General features: G+C 43.8%; 1 protein-coding gene across 4 annotated transcripts in view; it reads left to right on the top strand.

Moving 5' to 3' along the window:
- Nucleotides 1–6,779, top strand: part of CRPPA (CDP-L-ribitol pyrophosphorylase A) — a 203,761-nt gene extending 196,982 nt beyond the window's left edge. For all 4 annotated transcript variants that reach the window (XM_073582139.1, XM_073582137.1, XM_073582140.1 and 1 more), the window contains one exon: nt 6,317–6,779. In XM_073582139.1, coding sequence (XP_073438240.1) covers nt 6,317–6,421 — 105 coding nt within the window. In that variant the 3' untranslated portion in view covers nt 6,422–6,779. The remainder of the gene's footprint in view (nt 1–6,316) is intronic.
- The last annotated feature ends 16,106 nt before the right edge of the window (nt 6,780–22,885 follow it).

The following is a 22,885-nucleotide window of genomic DNA, read 5'->3' as shown; positions in this document are numbered from 1 at the left end:
TTTTGCGGATCCGTTTTTTCCCCCCATTGACTTTCATTATTGGCGGATCCTGACTGATTGCCGTCCGTTGCATCCGTTTTTGTGCGGATCCGCCATAATGTTGCTGTCCGTCAACATCCTCAAAGATTTCCAAACGGAGCTTGCAACGTTTTTTTGGCCGGCGGATCCTCCAGACACTGATTTAACCCGAAATTCTGTCTGGGTGCCGGACAAAAAAAAAAAAAAAATTCTCTCTCTCTCTCTCGCCAGCGGTTCCTTTAAATTTCCTCATTTTGCGGATCCGTCTTAAACGGATCCTGTGCCATCCGTTCACATCAGTTCAGAACGGATCCGCTTGTCCGCCTTTTTGGCGGATTTTAACTGACACAAAAAACTGAAGTGTCAAAGAGGCCTTACAGCCTCTTGCATGACCGCAGCACCAGCGTGCAGAGGCTAAATTGTAGGTGCAGCGGGTAGAGGAGCGCATAATGCTGCTGTCTGCCGCTTGAGCAAATCGCCTCATTATAGGTGCGGCCCTCCTGCTACCGGGTAGCGCCAATCGGAGCCGGGAACCCGGGCGGCAGGCCCCTATATGGGCCGGGCCCCAAAGCAACCACATCGGCTGCTACCCCGGTAGTTATGCCCCTACTCAAGACAAAGAAATGATGCTCAGTAGTGTGTGACCTCCATGTGCCTGTTTGACCTCCTTACGACACCTGGGCATGCTCCTGATGAGGCGGCGGATGTTGTCATGAGGGATCTCCTCCCAGACCTGGACTAAAGCATCCGCCAACTCCTGGACAGTCTGTGGTGCAACGTGACGTTGGTGGATGGAGCGAGACATGATGTCCCAGATGTGCTCAATCGGATTCAGGTCTGGGGAACGGGCGGGCCAGTCCATAGCTTCAATGCCTTCATCTTGCAGGAACTGTTGACACACTTCAGCCACATGAGGTCTGGCATTGTCCTGCATTAGGAGGAACCCAGGGCCCACCGCACCAGCCTATGGCCTCACAAGGGGTCTGAGGATCTCATCTCGGTACCTAATGGCAGTCAGGCTACCTCTGGCGAGCACATGGAGGGCTGTGCGGCCCTCCAAAGAAATGCCATCCCACAGCATTACTGACCCACTGCCAAACCGGTCATGCTGAAGGATGTTGCAGGCAGCAGATCGCTCTCCATGGCGTCTCCAGACTCTGTCACGTCTGTCACATGTGCTCAGTGTGAAGCGGCTTTCATCTGTGAAGAGCACAGGGCGCCAGTGGCGAATTTGCCAATCCTGGTGTTCTGTGGCAAATGCCATGCGTCTTGCACGGTGCTGGGCTGTGAGCCCAACCCCCATCTGTGGATGTGGGGCACTCAGACCATCCTCATGGAGTCGGTTTCTAACCGTTTGTGCAGACAAATGCACATTTGTGGCCTGCTGGAGGTCATTTTGCAGGGCTTTGGCAGTGCTTCTCCTGTTCTTCCTTGCACAAAGGCCCAGGTAACGGTCTTGCTGCTGGATTGTTGCCCTCCTACGGCCCCCTCCATGTCTCCTGGTGTACTGGCCTGTCTCCTGGTAGCGCCTCCAGCCTCTGGACACTACGCTGACAGACACAGCAAACCTTCTTGCCACAGCTTGCATTGATGTGCCATCCTGGATGAGCTGCACTACCTGAGCCACTTGTGTGGGTTGTAGAGTCCGTCTCATGCTACCACGAGTGTGAAAGCACAACCAACATTCAATAGTGACCAAAACATCAGTCAGGCATTGGTACTGAGATGTGGTCTGTGGTCCCCACCTGCAGAACCACTCCTTTATTGAGGGTGTCTAGATAATTGCCAATAATTTCCATCTGTTGTCTATTCCATTTGCACAGCAGCATGTGAAATTGAATGTCAATCAGTGCTGCTTCCTAAGTGGACAGTTTGATTTCACAGAAGTTTGATTTACTTGGAGTTATATTCTGCTGTTTAAGTGTTCCCTTTATTTTTTTTTTTGCGCAGTGTATATCATATATACCACTGAATGTTAGCAGATTTATGTATAAAAGGCGCTCCTCCTATTGGTGGCTGCAGACAGGATCTTATCATGTATCTCTGTATAAAGGGAGTTCCCCCTAGTGGTGGCTGCAGACAGGATCTTATCATGTATCTCTGTATAAAGAAAGTTCCCACTAGTGGTGGCTGCAGACAGGATCGTATCTTGTATCTCTGTATACAGGGAGCTCCCCCTAGAGGTGACTGCAGACAGGATCTTATCATGTATCTCTGTATACAGAGAGCTCCCCCTAGTGGTGACTGCAGACAGGATCTTATCATGTATCTCTGTATACAGAGAGCTCCCCCTAGTGGTGACTGCAGACAGGATCTTATGTATCTCTGTATACAGGGAGCTCCCACTAGTGGTGGCTGCAGACAGGATCTTATCATGTATCTCTGTATACAGGGAGCTCCCCCTAGTGGTGACTGCAGACAGGATCTTATCATGTATCTCTGTATACAGGGAGCTCCCCCTAGTGGAGACTGCAGACAGGATCTTATGTATCTCTGTATACAGGGAGCTCCCTCTAGTGGTGACTGCAAACAGAATCTTATCCTGTATCTCTGTATACAGGGAGCTCCCCCTAGTGGTGACTGCAGACAGGATCTTATCATGTATCTCTGTATACAAGGAGCTCCCCTTAGTGGAGGCTGCATACAGAATCTTATCATGTATCTCTGTATACAGGGAGCTCCCCCTAGTGGTGCCTGCAGACAGGATCTTATCATGTGTCTCTGTATATAGGGAGCTCCCCCTAGTGGTGGCCGCAGACAGGATCTTATCATGTGTCTCTGTATATAGGGAGCTCCCCCTAGTGGTGGCTGCAGACAGAATCTTATCATGTATCTCTGTATACAGGGAACTCCCCCTAGTGGTGGCTGCAGACAGCATCTTATGTATCTCTGTATACAGGGTGCTCCCCCTAGTGGTGGCTGAAGTTACAATCTTATGTATCTCTTTAGTTAGTGGAAGTTCACCCTCTATTCTGCAGAGATTGCATCTTGCAGTGAAGGTGTATGGCAGAATAACTGCAGGACTCGTGTTTTCAAGTGTAACCAGCCAAAGGAACACAACCCTCACTAGAGCCTTTGATGTAAGGACACAATAATATTATGCTTTCTTTCTTTGCTCCCAGAAGATCATTGCCCTCAGATACATGTCCCCTCTGAATAACGACCATCCTTCTGAAGCACGTCTGGAGCTACGAAGGTCAATAGAGCAGCATATACAATAACACTACTACTCCCATGGTGCTCAGCTCATACAGGATGATCGTAGTCGGGGCCGTGAGATTTATAGATAAATGTGGAAACAATTTATGAGGTCAGATATGAGTGCGCTCTGAGGGGCTGCACAAAGGAAAAGAGGCATCAAACCTGAAACTTTTGGAAAATGTCTCATATTCTTCAATATTATTTCAGCTTTTTATGTTCAGGACGGTAGTTTCCTTTTCTGTCACTGATTCTGGGATGTCGGCTCTGTTCTAGAGTGTTTAATATTTAATATCAAGGGGCTGATAGAAATATCATTGTTACTGGAGGCCCTCATACACAAAGTCATCCAAACCTGAATTTCCCTCAACAGAGTACAGCAAGGGAGAAGAGAATCCTGGGGTATGAATTCAGGGGTCTGATCGTTTTTCTTTGTAACCAGATAAACTCTTTGCAGACTCCTTATATTCCGCTCTCTTCATAGAGAAGATAGGACATCTTGAAAGTCTGGGATATCTCATATCATTGGAGAGCTAGGCTGATTAGTATCTAATATCCCTGGAGATCTAGGGTGTCTATGGGTTAGTATATAATATCCCTGGAGATCTAGGGTGGTTATTAATTAGTATATAATATCTCTGGAGATCTAGGGTGGTTATGGGTTAGTATCTAATATCCCTGGTCATCTAGAGGGGTTATTAGTTAATATCCCTGGAGATCTAGGGTGTCTATGGGTTAGTATATAATATCCCTGGAGATCTAGGGTGGTTATTAATTAGTATATAATATCTCTGGAGATCTAGGGTGGTTATGGGTTAGTATCTAATATCCCTGGAGATCTGGGGTGGTTATGGGTTAGTATCTAATATCCCTGGTCATCTAGAGGGGTTATTAGTTAATATCCCTGGAGATCTAGGGTGGTTATGGGTTAGTATCTAATATCCCTGGAGATCTGGGGTGGTTATGGGTTAGTATCTAATATCCCTGGAGATCTGGGGTGGTTATGGGTTAGTATCTAATATCCCTGGAGATCTAGGGTGGTTATGGATTAGTATCTAATATCCCTGGAGATCTAGGGTGGTTATGGATTAGTATCTAATATCCCTGGAGATCTAGGGTGGTTATGGGTTAGTATCTAATATCCCTGGAGACGTAGGGTGGTTATGGGTTAGTATCTAATATCCCTGGAGATCTGGGGTGGTTATAGGTTGGTATCTAATATCCCTGGAGACGTAGGGTGGTTATAGGTTAGTATCTATTATCCCTGGAGATCTAGGATGGTTATAGGTTGGTATCTAATATCCCTGGAAATCTAGGGTGGTTATAGGTTGGTATCTAATATCCCTGGAGATCTGGGGTGGTTATGGGTTAGTATCTAATATCCCTGGAGATCTGAGTGGTTATGGGTTAGTATCTAATATCCCTGGAGAGCTAGGGTGGTTATGGGTTAGTATCTAATATCCCTGGAGATCAGGGTGGTATTGGGTTAGTATCTAATATCCCTGGAGATCTAGGGTGGTTATAGGTTGGTATCTAATATCCCTAGAGATCTGGGGTGGTTATGGGTTAGTATCTAATATCCCTGGAGATCTGGGTGGTTATGGGTTAGTATCTAATATCCCTGGAGATCTGGGGTGGTTATGGGTTAGTATCTAATATCCCTGGAGATCTAGGGTGGTTATGGGTTAGTATCTAATATCCCTGGAGATCTAGGGTGGTTATGGGTTAGTATCTAATATCCCTGGAGAGCTAGGGTGGTTATGGGTTAGTATCTAATATCCCTGGAGATCTAGGGTGGTTATGGGTTGGTATCTAATATCCCTGGAGATCTAGGGTGGTTATGGGTTGGTATCTAATATCTCTGGAGATCAGGGTGGTTATGGGTTGGTATCTAATATCTCTGGAGATCAGGGTGGTTATGGGTTGGTATCTAATATCCCTGGAGATCAGGGTGGTTATGGGTTAGTATCTAATATCCCTGGAGATCTAGGGTGGTAATGGGTTAGTATCTAATATCCCTGGAGATCAGAGTGGTTGTGGGTTGGTATCTAATATCCCTGGAGATCTAGGGTGGTAATGGGTTAGTATCTAATATCCCTGGAGATCAGAGTGGTTATGGGTTGGTATCTAATATCCCTGGAGATCAGGGTGGTTATGGGTTGGTATCTAATATCTCTGGAGATCAGGGTGGTTATGGGTTGGTATCTAATATCCCTGGAGATCAGGGTGGTTATGGGTTGGTATCTAATATCTCTGGAGATCTAGGGTGGTAATGGGTTAGTATCTAATATCCCTGGAGATCAGAGTGGTTGTGGGTTGGTATCTAATATCTCTGGAGATCAGGGTGGTTATGGGTTGGTATCTAATATCCCTGGAGATCAGGGTGGTTATGGGTTGGTATCTAATATCTCTGGAGATCAGGGTGGTTATGGGTTGGTATCTAATATCCCTGGAGATCTAGGGTGGTAATGGGTTAGTATCTAATATCCCTGGAGATCAGAGTGGTTGTGGGTTGGTATCTAATATCCCTGGAGATCTAGGGTGGTTATGGGTTAATATTTAGCTAATATCACTTGAAGTCTAGGATGGTAAAAGTTTAAAATGTAATATTTCTGGAGGTCGAGGGTCTAGTATCCCTGAAGGGCCAGGGTGGTAATGGGTGACCATCGATTATCCATTTGCCCGTGCAGGATTGTTTTATTTCATAGGCTCAGGTGGTTTCATGGTTACAATACTCTAGGCGTCTCCGTATTGGAGGGGTTTCGCTTTATACCCTGGTACGCTGCAGCTGGGGGTCTATTACATTTGATTCCAGACTAATCTACACTGATACATTGTAACAAACTCTCTAGTTTCTGCTGTTAGTTTCAAACAGATGGCGCCACGTTTTGTCCACAGGTTGTGTGCGGTATTACAGGTAAGTCCCATTCACTGTAATGGATCTGAGCCGTAATACCAGGCACAACCAACGGACAGGGGGGTGCTGTTTTCGAAGGAAAATATCTATATATCGAATGTTGGATAGGTCCTTTTTTTTTCTTCTTAAATTGTGGTTTGAGAAAATTAAAACCTCTGATTTTCCCTTATTAAATCTTCACAGGAGGAATCGCAGCTTGAAGATGTCGCCCGTCAGGCCTCAGCGATCATCACTGCACTGATCACGGACAGAAACCCGGCGCTCATCGGTCAAGTAATGGTCGCATGAGATAAACCCGTTGGAGCAGGAGTCTTAGCTGGCCGCTTATAATAATGCAGCGTTATGAGCCGAGCTACTGATATCACCGACACATTAGCTGCATGCGGTACTAATAAAGAACCCGCATATTTGATGCGTTGGCCCCTCCATTCTGAGGATCGGTCGGGGGTCCCGGCCGTCAGTTCTCCACCGATCAACAAAGATGTGGGTTAACTTATAAAAGAGGGATAAACCCTTTAAAAAAAAGTCCAAATGAAGCAGAACGTCTTTGTGCATTATCGACTGCATGTTGCAGAATTTGGAATGCAGCTCTGGGTGTGAATAAAGTTCAAGATTTGCAAAATAAATGAAAATTTTTACACCATCATTCAATGTTAAAGCGTAATTTCCCATCTTCATAGATGGATATTGTAGGATAGAGCTTGTAAATACAAACAATTTTGCAATTTACTGCTTGTTAAAATTTTCATCCCTTCTTGAGATATTAACACTTTTCTTATGTTTACAGCTCATTGCCATGGAGACCGACCACTTCTGCTAGACAGCGGAACACGGGCGCTGGTTGCAAACTCTTTGTCTATGGACTTTTTTGAAACTGGACAGGATCTCTGGGGTGCGCGATTACCGCTTAACCCCGGGGCCAAATTTAGGACAGATTGTAAGCAAACTTGGAGGTAGGTAGCAGACCGCTCCACCAAGACATCAGCGGTGGTCGTTCTCCTAGGAAACGAGCTGTGAACAAAAGAAAAGTGCTAATATCTCAAGAACGGCTACGAATTTTCGCAAGCAGTAAATTGCAAAAATGTTTGTTTTTACAAGATCTATCCAACAGTATCCATCTACGAAGATGATAATATCATCGCTTTAAATACGGTGGAGGGGATGGAAAAAAATAAATGATTCAATAAATTGGTGCCTCAGAGCGGGAGCTGCGGTTACTCTCTATCTCGCCGTCTCTATGTGACATTCCTGAAAAGTAAGCCCAGCGTGACATCATGCGCGCGTCACACCGCCGTAACGATGACATCATGGCAGGCCTACAAATCAGAGGAGGCAGCAGGGATTCCGACAGATAGGATGTCTGCAGAGCTCCTGATTGGCCGCCACAATATGGGTTCTAGACCAGTGACTTGCAAATCGATGAGCTCATCTCTACCTATATTACCTATGCACCACTATTAAAGGGGTGGTCAGGAACAACAACAAAAAAAAATCATGACGGTTTTCTTTCGGAAACAGCGCCACCCCCTGACCATGGGTGGCGTGTAGTATTGCAGCTTAACATCATTCATTTCAATGAAGCGGATTGTAAAAGAAAGCAGCCATGTTTTTTATAATTCTTGACAATCCCTTTAAATCTTTTTTTGTGATGATAATCAATCTGCAAATATGGAAACTATAAACACACAGCTTTGCTACAATTAATGCAGCTAATCTGCAGTTCTCGGCAGTGCAGGGCCGAGTCCGTCAGCAGTACTGTCGCTGACAGATTCCAAAAGACCAACAAACAGAATTTTGAATGCAGCTTTGGATGTGACTGGAGCATAAAATCAGATAAAAGCTTCATTTTTTAATGTGGGGTATGAAAAAAAAACAAAAAAAAAACATAAAAAATTGCCGTGACGCCCTCCCCCCTTTTCCCGCTTTCATGTATTAAGCAGATATTGCGGCGTCTTTGAGGTTATGGCGCTTTAAAATGTGTCTGCGCCTAAACCTGTGATCAAGAGATGAACGCTGGAAATAAGGTCAGGGGGATTTATCTCTATTACCTGGAGGAGCAGAGGCAAGGACGCCTGCCGGCTGTGATTGATTTGGGAGTGGCGGTCCTAGCACCAGATCAAAGATATCCCCTTGTAATTGGTGGGTAAATGATCTCTTTATTCTACGTTCCAGAGTTTGGCTCAAAAATGTCTTTCCTCCAATTGTTCTTTGTTTCTAAAGCCAAGCAATTCTTTCTATTTTTTTTGATCCTCCAGAAATGTGTCAGCAACCTGCAAAGAGATATTTATGATCATGGGATATATTTAAAGACATGATTAACACTGATGGGATCATAGAATGGGGTGATGGAAGGATGGTGCTACAGCTCCATCTACTGGAATGTTTTGAAACTTCAACCATTTACATTGATATATCCAGAACACAACTCAGAGCGTTATATTTCTATTATAGTCTATGGAGCGTTTCAAAATTACTGAACATATTCACTAATCTACAATATATACTTCCTATAGACATAGATGGAGAATCACATATAAGCAAATTCTTCTCTGCTCTGAAGGTGAAAGGGTGCATCATTCTTAGGATTGATGTCATTTTTGCTGTAGTCAGCAGTTGTAGTTACAATTAATATTTTCATAGTAGCATCAATAATAATTCCTACATGATTTCAGACGTTGGGCAAGTTGGATTTTGCAAACTGCCGCTCTCGTCAACCCTCTGGAAGTCTGCCAGAAAGGATTTAAAGAAGGCCAACAATGTAATTACTATAAACTGCCCCATGTGCAAGATTATAACTACTATAATACTGCTCCTATGTACAAGAATATAACTACTATAATACTGCCCCCTATGTACAAGAATATAACTACTATAATACTGCCCCTATGTACAAGAATATAACTACTATAATACTGCCCAATATATACAAGAATATAACTACTATAATACTGCTCCTATATACAAGAGTATAACTACTATAATACTGCTCCCTATGTACAAGAATATAACTACTATAATACTGCTCCTATGTACAAGAATATAACTACTATAATACTGCTCCTATGTACAAGAATATAACTACTATAATACTGCCCAATATATACAAGAATATAACTACTATAATACTGCCCAATATATACAAGAATATAACTACTATAATACTGCTCCTATGTACAAGAATATAGCTACTATAATACTGCTCCTATGTACAAGAATATACTATAATACTGCCCCTATGTACAAGAATATAACTAATATAATACTGCTCCTATGTACAAGAATATAACTACTAAAATACTGCTCCTATGTACAAGAATATAACTACTATAATACTGCTCCTATGTACAAGAATATACTATAATACTGCCCCTATGTACAAGAATATAACTAATATAATACTGCTCCTATGTACAAGAATATAACTACTATAATACTGCTCCTATATACAAGAATATAACTAATATAATACTGCCCCCTATGTACAAGAATATAACTACTACAATACTGCTCCTATGTATAAGAATATAACTACTAAAATACTGCTCCTATGTACAAGAATATACTATAATACTGCCCCTATGTACAAGAATATAACTAATATAATACTGCTCCTATATACAAGAATATAACTACTATAATGCCCCTGTGTACAAGAATATAACTAATATACTGCCCCCTATGTACAAGAATATAACTACTATAATACTGCCCCTATGTACAAGAATATAACTACTATAATACTGCTATGTACAAGAATATAACTAATATAATACTGCTCCTATATACAAGAATATAATATAATACTGCCCCCTATGTACAAGAATATAACTACTATAATACTGCTCCTATGTACAAGAATATAATTACTATAATACTGCTCCCTATGTACAAGAATATAACTACTATAATACTGCCCCTATGTACAAGAATATAACTACTATAATGCCCCTGTGTACAAGAATATAACTACTATAATACTGCCCCTGTGTACAAGTATATAACTACTATAATACTGCTCCTATGTACAAGAATATAACTACTATAATACTGCTCCTATGTACAAGAATATAACTACTATAATACTGCTCCTATGTACAAGAATATAACTACTATAATACTGCTCCCTTTTGCTATGTATTAGTTTTATAATAAATAATAATAAATTTTATTTCTATAGCGCTGACATATTCCGCAGCACTTTACATTTCGGAGGGGATTTGTACAGACAATAGACATTACAGCATAACAATAATCACATAGATTATAACAAATACCAAGAGGAATGAGGGCCCTGCTCGCAAGCTTACAGTCTATGAGGAAAGAGGGAGACACGAAAGGTGGGTGGTAACAGTTGCCCTGATTGTATGGACCAGCCATAATGTTAAGTGTGTAACAGTACAGACACAGAGGGCTAATGGATGCATAAAGCATGTGGGAACATGATGCGGGGATCCTGGTTATGGTAAAACATTTGGCTGTGCCACACAGGGATAGATTAGGTTAATGTGTTGAGGCGATAGGCCAGTCTGAATAAATGCGTTTTCAGGGCACGCTTAAAATTGTGGGGATTGGGGGCTAATCGTATTGACCTGGGAAGTGCATTCCAAAGAATTGGCGCAGCACGTGTAAAGTCTTGGAGACGGGAGTGGGAGGATCTGATTATTGAGGATGCTAGCCTCAGGTCATCAGCAGATTGGAGGGCGCGGGTAGGGTGGTATACTGAAACAAGGCAGGAGATGTAGAGTGGTGCTGAGCCATGGAGGGCTTTGTGGGTGAGGGTAATAAGTTTGTATTGGATTCTGGAGTGGATGGGTAGCCAGTGTAATGACTGGCACAAGGTAGAGGCATCGGTGTAACGATTGGTGAGGAATATGATCCTGGCTGCAGCATTCAAGACAGATTGGAGAGGGGAAAGTTTGGTAAGAGGGAGACCGATTAGAAGAGAGTTGCAATAGTCGGGACGAGAATGAATGAGAGAAACAGTAAGAGTTTTTGCAGAGTCAAAAGTAAGAAAAGGTCGAATTCTAGAAATGTTTTTGAGGTGCAGATGACAAGAGCGAGCCAGTGATCGAATGTGGGGGGCAAAGGAAAGCTCGGAATCAAGTATGACCCCAAGACAGTGGGCCTGTTGCTGGGGACTATGTTATGAATGAGTCACCGAGGAGGAAAAAACAAAAAGCAAGCTAAGCCCAGAAAACCGGAGAGGTTGGTAACTAGCGGATTGCAGGCCTCTGATCCTATCCACAACAACTAGCAGTAAAGAAAAGCTGCTGTCTGCAATCACGCAAAAAACCCTGCCAAAATGAATGTCCAACACGTCTGATAGAAAAAGGCCCTGAAGTCACTAGACTTCAAATCACTATATCAGCACTCTGGTATATTCTGAAGACTGAGCAAAGAGATCAACTGAACAGAGACAAAATGGGGATTCAGCCCAGTCCCAGCCAGGGCTGGCTGAACACAAAAACTAAGTAAACCAGACAAAAACTCATATGAACAATAGCAGAGAAAACTTAGCTTTAGGAAGGCAGGAACCAAACTGGAAACCAGGAGCCACAGTCAGGAAAAATGCCCAGCAAGATACTAGGGATTCGGCTGCTTTAAATCCAATCAGAAACTCCTGATGTCCAATCGCAGTCCTCTTCCTCAGGTGGCCGGTCTCTGCCATTTAGATCAGCTTCATTACCTCCCTTCACCAACAGAGGGAGTCCAGACAGAGAACTCACTACTCCTCTGTCAGCACAGCCAGCTCCACAACCCTAACCAGAAGCCAGAGGCAAACCCGAAGATGAGCTCACAACAGTACCCCCCCTTGAGGAGGGGTCACCGAACCCTCATCCACGCCACCGGGCCGATCAGGATGGGCCCGATGAAAAGCACAAACTAATCTATCGGCATGAATATCAGAGGCAGAGACCCAAGAATTGTCCTCCTGGCCATAACCCTTCCACTTGACCAAATACTGGAGTCTCCGTCTATCCAGATGAGAATCCAGTATTTTCTCTACCTCATATTCCACATTACCTTCAACCAATACAGGGTCAGGAGGTGCAGCCATAGGAACTACTGGCTCAACATATCTCTTCAACAACGACTTATGAAACATGTTATGGATCTTAAACGTAACAGCAAGAGCCAATCGAAAAGAAACCGGATTAAGAATCTCCAAAATCTTGTAAGGTCCAATAAATCTTGGCTTGAACTTTGGAGAAGCCACCTTCATAGAGATATTCTTTGATGACAACCAAACCATATCACCCACTTTAAACCGGGGACCAATGGTCTTATGCCGGTTAGAAAACCGCTGGGCCTTTTCCTGGGAGAGAGAGACAACTTATCCATTACTTGGTCCCAAATCTGCTGCATTCTCTCTACCACAGTGTCAACACCTGGGCAGGCTGAAGATTCCACTTGCCCTGAAGAAAATCGAGGATGAAACCCAAAGTTACAGAAAAAGGGCGACATCAAGGTGGCAGAACTAGCTCTATTATTTAAAGCGAATTCGGCCAAGGGCAAAAATGAAACCAAATCATCCTGATCAGCAGAAATAAAACATCTCAAATAGGACTCCAAAGTCTGGTTTGTTCTTTCCATCTGCCCATTAGTCTGAGGGTGAAACGCAGAGGAGGACAACTGAATTCCCAGCTTGGAACAAAAGGCTTTCCAGAATCTGGAAACAAACTGAACTCTTCTGTCCGATACAATGTTCTCAGGAATCCCATGCAATCGAACCACCTGTTGTACAAACAAGGGTACCAACTCTGAGGAAGATGGCAACTTTGGGAGTGGTACAAGATGGACCATCTTAGAGAATCTATCACAAATCACCCAGATAAGTCATTCTCTGAGAGACAGGAAGATCAGAAATAAAATCCATTGAAATATGGGTCCATGGCCTCTTAGGCACCGGCAAGGGCATCAGCAACCCACTAGAGCGAGAACAGGGTTTAGACCGGGAACAAGTCCCACAGGACTGCACAAAATTCCTGACATCACGAGATAAGGCGGGCCACCAAAAAGACCGACTCACCAAATCTCTGGTGCCAAAAATACCTGGATGACCAACCAATGCGGAGCAATGAACTTCAGACATCACTCTCTTCCTCCACTGGTCAGGAACATACAATTTTCACATAGGACAACCCTCAGGTTTGTCCTCCTGGAATTCTTCCAGAGCACGTCTCAAATCGGGCGAGATGGCAGAAAGAAGTAACCCCTTACCTAGGATGGTAGTAGGGTTGGTCACAATAAGAGAATCAGCAAAGAAACTCCTAGAAAGGGCGTCTGCCTTAACATTCTTAGTGCCTGGAAGAAAGGAGACCACAAAATCAAAACGCGTAAAAAACAAGGCCCACCTAGCCTGTCTAGGATTCAAGCATTTGGCCGACTCCAGGTAAATCAAATTCTTGTGGTCAGTGAGGACCACAACTTGATGTCTAGCTCCCTCCAACCAATGTCTCCACTCCTCAAATGCCCATTTCATGGCTAACAATTCCCGATTCCCCACATCATAGTTGCGTTCAGATGGGGAGAACTTTCGGGAAAAGAAGGCACAGGGATTCATTTTAGACGTCACCCGATCTTTTTGGGACAAAACAGCTCCTGCACCAATCTCTGAAGCGTCTACCGCCACCTGAAAAGGAAGTGAGACATCAGGTTGCCGCAAAACCGGAGCAGAAGTGAACCTCCGCTTCAGCTCCTGAAAGGCCGAAACAGCCTCTGAAGACCAATTCAGCCCATCAGCACCCTTCTTAGTTAAATCAGTCAGTGGTTTAGCAATACCAGAAAAATTAGCTATTAATTTACAATAAAAATTAGCAAAACCCAAAAACTTCTGGAGAGCCTTCAAAGAAGTGGGTTGAACCCAATCATAAATGGCCTGTACCTTGGCCGGGTCCATTTCTATAGTTGATGGAGACAAAATAAATCCCAAAAATGAAATCCTCTGTACACCAAAAAAGGCACTTCGATCCCTTAACATACAAGGAATTCTCCCTCAAAATCCGGAACACAGTCCGAACATGTTCCACATGAGAATCCCAATCCATGGAAAAGATCAAAATATCATCCAGATGGATGATCAAAAACTTATCCACAAAGTCCCGGAAAATATCATTCATGAAGGATTGGAAGACAGAAGGGGCATTAGTGAGCCCAAAAGGCATCACCAGGTACTCAAAATGTCCCTCCGGAGTATTAAACGCCGTCTTCCATTCATCCCCATGCTTGATGCGAATAAGATTATACGCCCCCCTGAGGTCAAGCTTAGTAAACCAGCAAGCACCTTTAACTCTGAAGAATAAATCAAAAATCAGGGGTAACGGATACTGAAATGTAACCGTAATTTTGTGGACGGAACGATAGTCAATACAAGGCCTCAATGAACCATCCCTCTTGGCCACGAAAAAAACCCCAGCACCTAAGGGCAAAGAGGATGGTCTAATATGACCCTTCTCCAACGACTCCTTAATATAAGATCGCATAGCCTCGTGTTCGGGTACAGATAAATTGAAAAGTCGACCCTTGGGAAATTTACACCCAGGTCTCAACTCAATTGCACAGTCATAACTCCTATGAGGAGGCAAAGACGCAGACTTACTCTCACTAAATACATCATAAAAATCAGCCAAATAGTCAGGAACATCATGCGACTGGGGAGAGGTGGAGAAAACAGGAGTGTCACCAAGAGCGCACCAACAACCCCAATTCACCACAGACACAGATTTCCAATCCAAAACCGGATTATGGATTTGCAACCAGGGAAAACCCAGAACAATAGTATCATGTAAATTATGCAACACCAAAAATCTGCAATTTTCTTGGTGTTCTGTGGCGACCCGCATTATCACCTGGGTCCAAAACTGAGGTTTATTCTTCACCAAAGGAGTAGCGTCAATCCCCCTCAAAGGGATAGGCATCTGCAGAGGTGTCATCGGAAATCCACAACGTTTAGCAAAATCCAAGTCCATTAGATTCAAGGCCGCTCCTGAATCCACAAAAGCCTTCGCGGAAAATGTGGATAAGGAGCAGATCAGAGTAATTGCCAAAAGAAACTTAGGTTGTACACCACCCACAGCAAATGTGTGTGCAAAACGTTTCTCTCGTTTAGGGCAGACAGAAATATTATGAGAGGCATCTCCACAGATAAAACACAGCTTATTACGCCTTCTAAACGCCTGACGTTGCGCCCTAGACAAAACTCCATCACACTGCATAGGTTCAGACATTTGTTCAAAATGTGGCAGCGCCTCCCGTGTAGTCTTGCGTTCACATAAACGCCGATCAACTTGAATGGCTAATGACATAGAATCGTCAAGACCAGAGGGAACAGGAAATCCCACCATAGTATCTTTTAAAGTCTCAGACAAACCCTTCCGAAAGAGAGCTGCCAATGCACTATCATTCCATGTAGTAAGGACCGCCCACTTTTCGAATTTCTGACAGTATAACTCTGCAGGATCCTGACCTTGGTTCAATGCCAATAGGGCTCTCTCAGCTTGATCAATAGCATTAGGTTCATCATATAACAACCCCAAGGCTTGAAAAAATGCATCCACATTAGTCAAAACAGGATCTTCAGGTGTCAAAGAAAACGCCCAATCCTGGGTATCGCCGCGCAGCAAGGAGATGACAATTTTAACCTACTGCGCAGAGCTCCCCGATGAGTTAGGCTTCAAGGCAAGAAATAATTTACAATTATTCTTAAAATTCAAAAATTTAGACCGATCCCCAGAAAACACATCAGGAGCAGGGATCCTTGGTTCAACAGCATGTGAATGAGTGAGATAGGCGTAAATTCCCCGCACTTCAGCAGCGAGCTGCTCCACATGATCAGACAATTGCTTAATCTCCATCAAGGAGAAAAAGAAAAAAGAATCCTCCTACGGCCCCAGAGAAAAAGAGGAGAAAATACATATAAAAAAAAAGAAAATTCTGACACTTTTCTTTTCTTCAATTCTCTCCTGCTTTTGACTACCCTAGAATCTGCGGTATGGCTGGTGATTCTGTTATGAATGAGTCACCGAGGAGGAAAAAACAAAAAGCAAGCTAAGTCCAGAAAACCGTAGACGTTGGTAACTAGCGGATTGCAGACCCCTGATCCTATCCACAACAACTAGCAGTAGCCGTGGAGCGTGCCTACGGTGGTCCTAGACACCTCGTCTCGGCCGGAGAACTAAATAAGCCTAAAGAGAGGGAAAATCTAAACTGCCCCAGAGCAGACCCCAAAGCAATAGACAGCCCCCAACATGTATTGTCGGTGAAACAAGATGAAAACACAGACACAGGTAGAAAGATAGGCTGAGCAAACGATGGGGCCCTCGCTAACTAGAAAGGACAGGAAAGAAAAGCTGCTGTCTGCAATCACGCAAAAAACCCTGCCAAAAAGAATGTCCAACACGTCTGATAGAAAAAGGCCCTGAAGTCACTAGACTTCAAATCACTATATCAGCACTCTGGTATATTCTGAAGACTGAGCAAAGAGATCAACTGAACAGAGACAAAATGGGGATTCAGCCCAGTCCCAGCCAGGGCTGGCTGAACACAAAAACTAAGTAAACCAGACAAAAACTCATATGAACAATAGCAGAGAAAACTTAGCTTTAGGAAGGCAGGAACCAAACTGGAAACCAGGAGCCACAGTCAGGAAAAATGCCCAGCAAGATACTAGGGAGTCGGCTGCTTTAAATCCAATCAGAAACTCCTGATGTCTAATCGCAGTCCTCCTCAGGTGGCTGGTCTCTGCCATTTAGATAAGCTTCATTACCTCCCTTCACCAACAGAGGGAGTCCAGACAGAGAACTCACTACTCCTCTGTCAGCACAGCCAGCTCCATAACCCTCAACAGAAGCCAGAGGCAAACCCGAAAATGAGCTCACAACAGGAGTAATAGTGGAACCACACACAGAAATGGCAATGTCGGGTATAGGTACATTAGTAGCGGGAGGAAACACAAGGAGTTCAGTCTTTGACAGGTTCAGTTTCAGATATAGTGAGGACATGATGTTAGACACAGCGTTTAGACAATCGCCGGTGTTTTCTAGAAAGGCTGGCGTGATGTCAGGAGAAGAAGAGTATAATTGGGTGTCATCAGCATAGAGATGGTATTGGAAACCAAATCTACTGATTGACCAATAGGGGCAGTGTACAAGGAGAAGAGGAGGGGGCCTAGAACCGATCCTTGAGGAACCCCAACAGTAAGGGGAAGGTGAGAGGAGGAGGAACCGGCAAAGGATACAGTAAAGGAGCGGTCAGAGAGATAGGAGGAGAACGAGGAGAGAACGGTGTCCTTGAGGCCAATGGAACGGAGCATAATGAGGAGGAGCTGATGATCCACAGTGTCGAATGCTGCAGAGAGATCCAAGAGAATTAGCATGGAGTAATGACCATTTGATTTAGCTGTTAGTAGATCATTAGAGACTTTAGTGAGGGCAGTTTCAGTGGAGTCTAAGGAGCGGAAGCTGGATTGGAGAGGGTCGAGAAGAGAGTTATCAGAGAGATAGCGGATAAGACGGGAGTGGACCAGGCGTTCCAGGAGTTTAGAGATGAAGGGAAGATTAGAGACAGGTCTATAGTTAGCGGCACAGTTTTGGTCGAGGGATGGTTTTTAAGTAGTGGATGTATGATGGCATGCTTAAATGAGGAGGGAAAGATACCGGAAGAGAGAGAGAGGTTAAGTATTTTAGTTAGGTGAGTGGTGACAGCAGGGGATAGGGACAGGAGGAGATGTGACGAAAATGGGTCACTGTTGCAAGTGGTTGGGCGAGAAGATGCAAGGAGCCTGCTTACTTCTTCTTCTGTGACTGGTTCAAAATCAGAGAGTGAGCTAGATGCAGTGGGGGAGGGAGGACAGTGCATGGTATGAGGGGAGTGGGAGATAATTTCCTGTCGGATCTGGTCAATTTTTTCTTTGAAGTAATTGGCCAGATCGTCATCTCGGAGCTCCGTGGTTGGGGCCTGTACTCTTGGGTTGAGTAGAGAATGAAAAGTGTCAAAGAGACGTTTAGGGTTATTGGACAGTGAGGTGATGAGGGTGTTGAAATAGGTTTGTTTGGAGAGGTGAAGGGCAGTGTTGTATGTTCGAAGCATAAACTTATAATGGATGAAATCTTCGTGTAGATTGGATTTTATTGGGGAGGTGACACTTCTTTTGGGCATCAACAGACACAGGCGCATTGGTACCTGAGGGTTTGCCTAGTACAGCATTTGTCTCTGCCACTCTTCAGTGGGTATGACAAAGTTTAGTGTTATATATCGACATTGGAGCTCAGTTTGTGTTATGAGTGCCGTTCTTGGGGCTAATAATGCAGGAAATATATCAAATAGCCACATTAAGAGACATCCTCATCTAGTGGCCCATTAGAGCCTCTTTGGGCTTCAGAACCACAATCTATTCATCCTGTCATAGACTCCACTATACTACTGTGCAGATCCGATAATTCCTCACAGTTGATGTAAAAACAGCCCTCTCTACATCGTCTGAGAGATGCTCTAAAATTACAATCATTACAATGATATTAGCGTTGTATCCTCCTCTAACCCATTTCATCAGAACAATTCTTCACAACCTCCTACGATACTTTAGTGACAACGATTCTTCACGTTTTTCTCTGATCCTTTTATCAGAACAATTCTTTTTCTCCTCTGGTGCATTTATGAAAACAATTCTGTATCTCCTGATTTGACCCTTTCAATTCTTTACCTCCTCTGATCCTGTCTTCAGAACACTTCTTTACCTCCTCTGATCCGGTCTTCAGAACACTTCTTTACCTCCTCTGATCCGGGCTTCAGAACACTTCTTTACCTCCTCTGATCCTGTCTTCAGAACACTTCTTTACCTCCTCTGATCCTGTCTTCAGAACACTTCTTTACCTCCTCTGATCCTGTCTTCAGAACAATTCTTTACCTCCTCTGATCCTGTCTTCAGAACACTTCTTTACCTCCTCTGATCCTGTCTTCAGAACACTTCTTTACCTCCTCTGATCCTGTCTTCAGAACACTTCTTTACCTCCTCTGATCCTGTCTTCAGAACACTTCTTTACCTCCTCTGATCCTGTCTTCAGAACACTTCTTTACGTCCTCTGATCCTGTCTTCAGAACACTTCTTTACCTCCTCTGATCCTGTCTTCAGAACACTTCTTTACCACCCCCCTCTGTTCCTTTCATCAGAAAAATGTTTTACCTCCTCCTCTGATTCTTTCATCAGAACAAATCTGTATCTCCTCTGATCCTTTTAACATAATAATTCTTTAGCGCCTCCTCTGATACTTTAATCAAGACTGCTGTTTACCTCCTCTGATCCTTTCATCAGAACAATTCTTTACCTCCTCCTATAATTCTTTCATCAGATCGATTCTTCACATCCTCCTCTGACCCCTCTCAGTGAATGGTTTCTGTCCACAGTATTTTTTTTTTCAGTGTGTTTGGTTTGATAAAAGAATCTCAAGAAAAAAAACCCACAAGGTTGGTGGTTTGTGAAATTACCAGCCTGTCTAGCATGATTTCCAGGCCTCATTCCAAATAAGATTGTTCAATTTTGCCATTTTTATTTGGTTCTCCGGGACATAGATGTATGGAAAATAGAAGGGACAAATTGCCCGCGGTTTTGAGATACAGATTTTGCTACAATTGTGGAATGTGGTTGTGCATTCTGTATCTGCACCACTAGGTGGCGCTGTTGCTCCTTCTGCCCTTGACAATGTATGGAGCCCATACAGTGATCATCAGACTCATGCTCTGGGTAAACAATGGATCATTACCCATCAGCCATAATGATGGATGTAGAAGAAATAAATATAGGTTCCAAGTAATGGAGAGTAGCCATGAAGATTTAACTGTTTGTGTGCCCCATCTTGGGATGGTTTCCCTGAAATCACGCGGTGGACAGTGTTTTTTTTTTTTCTATATGTGGGTAATTGGGTTATTTCCTGATGGCAGCCATGAGATTTATTGGCCATGGGTTCGTTATATTAATACAGGTTTCAGGTTGGTAATTTTAATGTTAAATAAGGAGAAGCGATAAAATCCACAGCAAAATGTAGAACACGAAACACGAGGACAAAAACAACACAAATTCCATCAGATTAATAATGCAGCGCTGCATCCAGGCCGAGCGCTCACGACTCCTATATATCTAACAATCCAAGAAAGGGGCAGCCCTGCAAGATTAGAGGGCAGAAATACTGATGCCAGTCCGTGCAGCGACGTGTCCGATCAGATCAAGAGTCAGCAAATAAGGGGTTACCGACAGGATAATGAAATAAGAGTAAAAATAATATCGGAGCATTAATAAAGTGCAAGACATCCAGAAGAATAAGGCATTCAGCAGACGTTTATTTATTATACTCGCTTATATAGAGCCATAATATTCAGCAGCACTTTACAGACATCATCATCGCTGTCCCCATTGGGGCTCACAATCTACATTCCCTATCAGGATGTCTTTGGAGTTTGGGAGGAAACTGGAGGAAACCCACGCAAACACGGGGAGAGCATACAAACGTTCAGATGTTGTCATGGAGGGACTTGAACCAAGGACCCCAGCGATGTAAAACATCAGTGCTAACCACTGAGCCATCATAAAGTGCTAACCATTGAACCACTGTACAGTGCTAACCACTGAGCCATCATAAAGTAGTAACCATTGAACCACTGTACAGTGCTAACCACTGAGCCATCATAAAATAGTATCCATTGAACCACTGTACAGTGCTAACCACTGAGCCAATGTACAGTGCCAACCATGAACCGTGTAGTGCATACATTGCCAACCATGAACAACCGAATAGTGCTAACCACTTAGCCAATGTACAGTACCTTAATGAACCACCATATAGTGGTAACCACTGAGCCAACGCACATTGCCAAACATGACCCACCGTATAGTGCTAACCACTGAGCAAACGTGTAGTGCCAACCATGAAACACTGTATAGTGCGGACCACTGAGCCACCATGCTGCTCATGAGTTATATTTAAATCAAAGTGCAAAGTGAACGAGTAAAAGATAATAAATCTAAATCCCATCAATATTTGGTGAGCGCCCGTTGCCTTCATCTCTTATTCCCGTCACTTGTGCACAGTTTTGTTCCAAACATCTTGGAGACCCGACCCCAGATCTTCTGTATATGAGGCTTGTGCGGATCCTTCTGTCTCTTCACATGATCTCAGACAGACGGGATGATGTGAGATCAGGGCTCCGGGGCGGATCATCACCTCCAGGACTCCTCGTTCTTAATGACATAGGCTGGATGTTGGGGATCGTTGTCCGGCTGCAGAATAAATTTGGGGCCGATCTGACGCCTCCTTGATATCACATGATGGGCAAGTATCTGCCGGGATTTCTTATTAATACTGACCAAACACCAACTCAATGCAGCCACAAACTTGCAGGATCCTCCACCGAGCGTCACGGCTCCTGCAGACCCTCGTTATTGTGCTGCTCTCCAGTGCATCAGCGGAAAACTTCATAGAATCATAGAATTGTAGAGTTGGAAGGGACCTCCTGGGCCATCTGGTCCAACCCCCTGCTCAAAGCAGGATTCGCTAAATCATCCCAGTCAGATGTCTGTCCAGCCTCTGTTTGTAGACTCACCACCTCTCGTGGCAGCCTGTTCCACTCATTGATCACTCTAACTGTCAAAAAGTTTTTTCTAATATCTAATCTGTGTCTCCTCCCATTCAGTTTCATCCCATTGCTTCAAGTCTTTCCTTGTGCAAATGAGAATAAAGTTGATCCTTCTACAATGTGACAGCCCTTGAGATATTTGTAGACAGCTATTAAGTCTCCTCTCAGTCTTCTCTTTTGCAAACTAAACATTCCCAAATCCTGCAACCTTTCCTCATAAGACAGGGTTTGCAGACCGGTCACCATTCTGGTTGTTCTTTTCTGAACTTGCTCCAGTTTGTTGATGTCTTTTTTAAAATGTGGCGCCCAAAACTGGACACAATATTCCAGATGAGGTCTGACCAAAGAGGAGTAGAGGGAAATAATGACTTCACGTGATCTAGACTGTATGCTTCTGTTAATACATCCTAGAATTGCATTTGCCTTTTTTGCTGCTGCATCACACTGTTGACTCATATTCAGTCTGTGATCTATTAGTATACCCAAGTCTTTTTCACATGTGCTGTTGCTTAGGCCTATTCCTCCCATTCTGTATATGCTTTTTTCATTTTGCCCAGATGTAGTACTTTGCATTTCTCCCTGTTAAAAACCATTCTGTTAGTTGCTGCCCACTTCTCCAGTTTATTTATATCTTTTTGAATCCTCTCTCTCTCTTCTCTAGTATTAGCTATCCCTCCTAGCTTTGTGTCATCAGCAAATTTAATCAGTTTACCCTCAATTCCTTCATCTAAATCGTTGATAAAGATGTTGAACAATACTTGCCCTATAAGTAATGCAACCAGGGTGATAGTAATGTCCTTTCCACGTCCTTTGCTTTTCTGCGGACCCCTCCTCGCTGGAGCCTGTAGTGAGGTGCGGCTGTACAGGACGCAGATCACCGTGCAGCAAGGGTTTGCACTGGAGGATCTCTCCCGGTGACACGCCGCGGGATCTCCGCTCTGGGACGACTTTATGTCAATTTTATAGGACAAGCAGTTAAAATACGAAACCTGACAACACATGTTAAGCAGATGTCTGCAAAGCGCCGGGGCCTCCCCAAACCTGACTGATACACCCCAGGTGAATCTAACCCCAGCGTTGGGGATATATACTTATATATTTTTACTGAAATACATGTACTTGGGGCTA

Source organism: Dendrobates tinctorius, unplaced genomic scaffold (assembly GCF_039654945.1).
Source record: "Dendrobates tinctorius isolate UK_male_01 unplaced genomic scaffold, ASM3965494v1 ptg000070l, whole genome shotgun sequence".
NCBI lineage: Eukaryota > Metazoa > Chordata > Amphibia > Anura > Dendrobatidae > Dendrobates > Dendrobates tinctorius.
The sequence above is the reverse complement of the archived record's forward strand: the minus strand, read 5'-3'. Positions and strand labels throughout refer to the sequence as shown.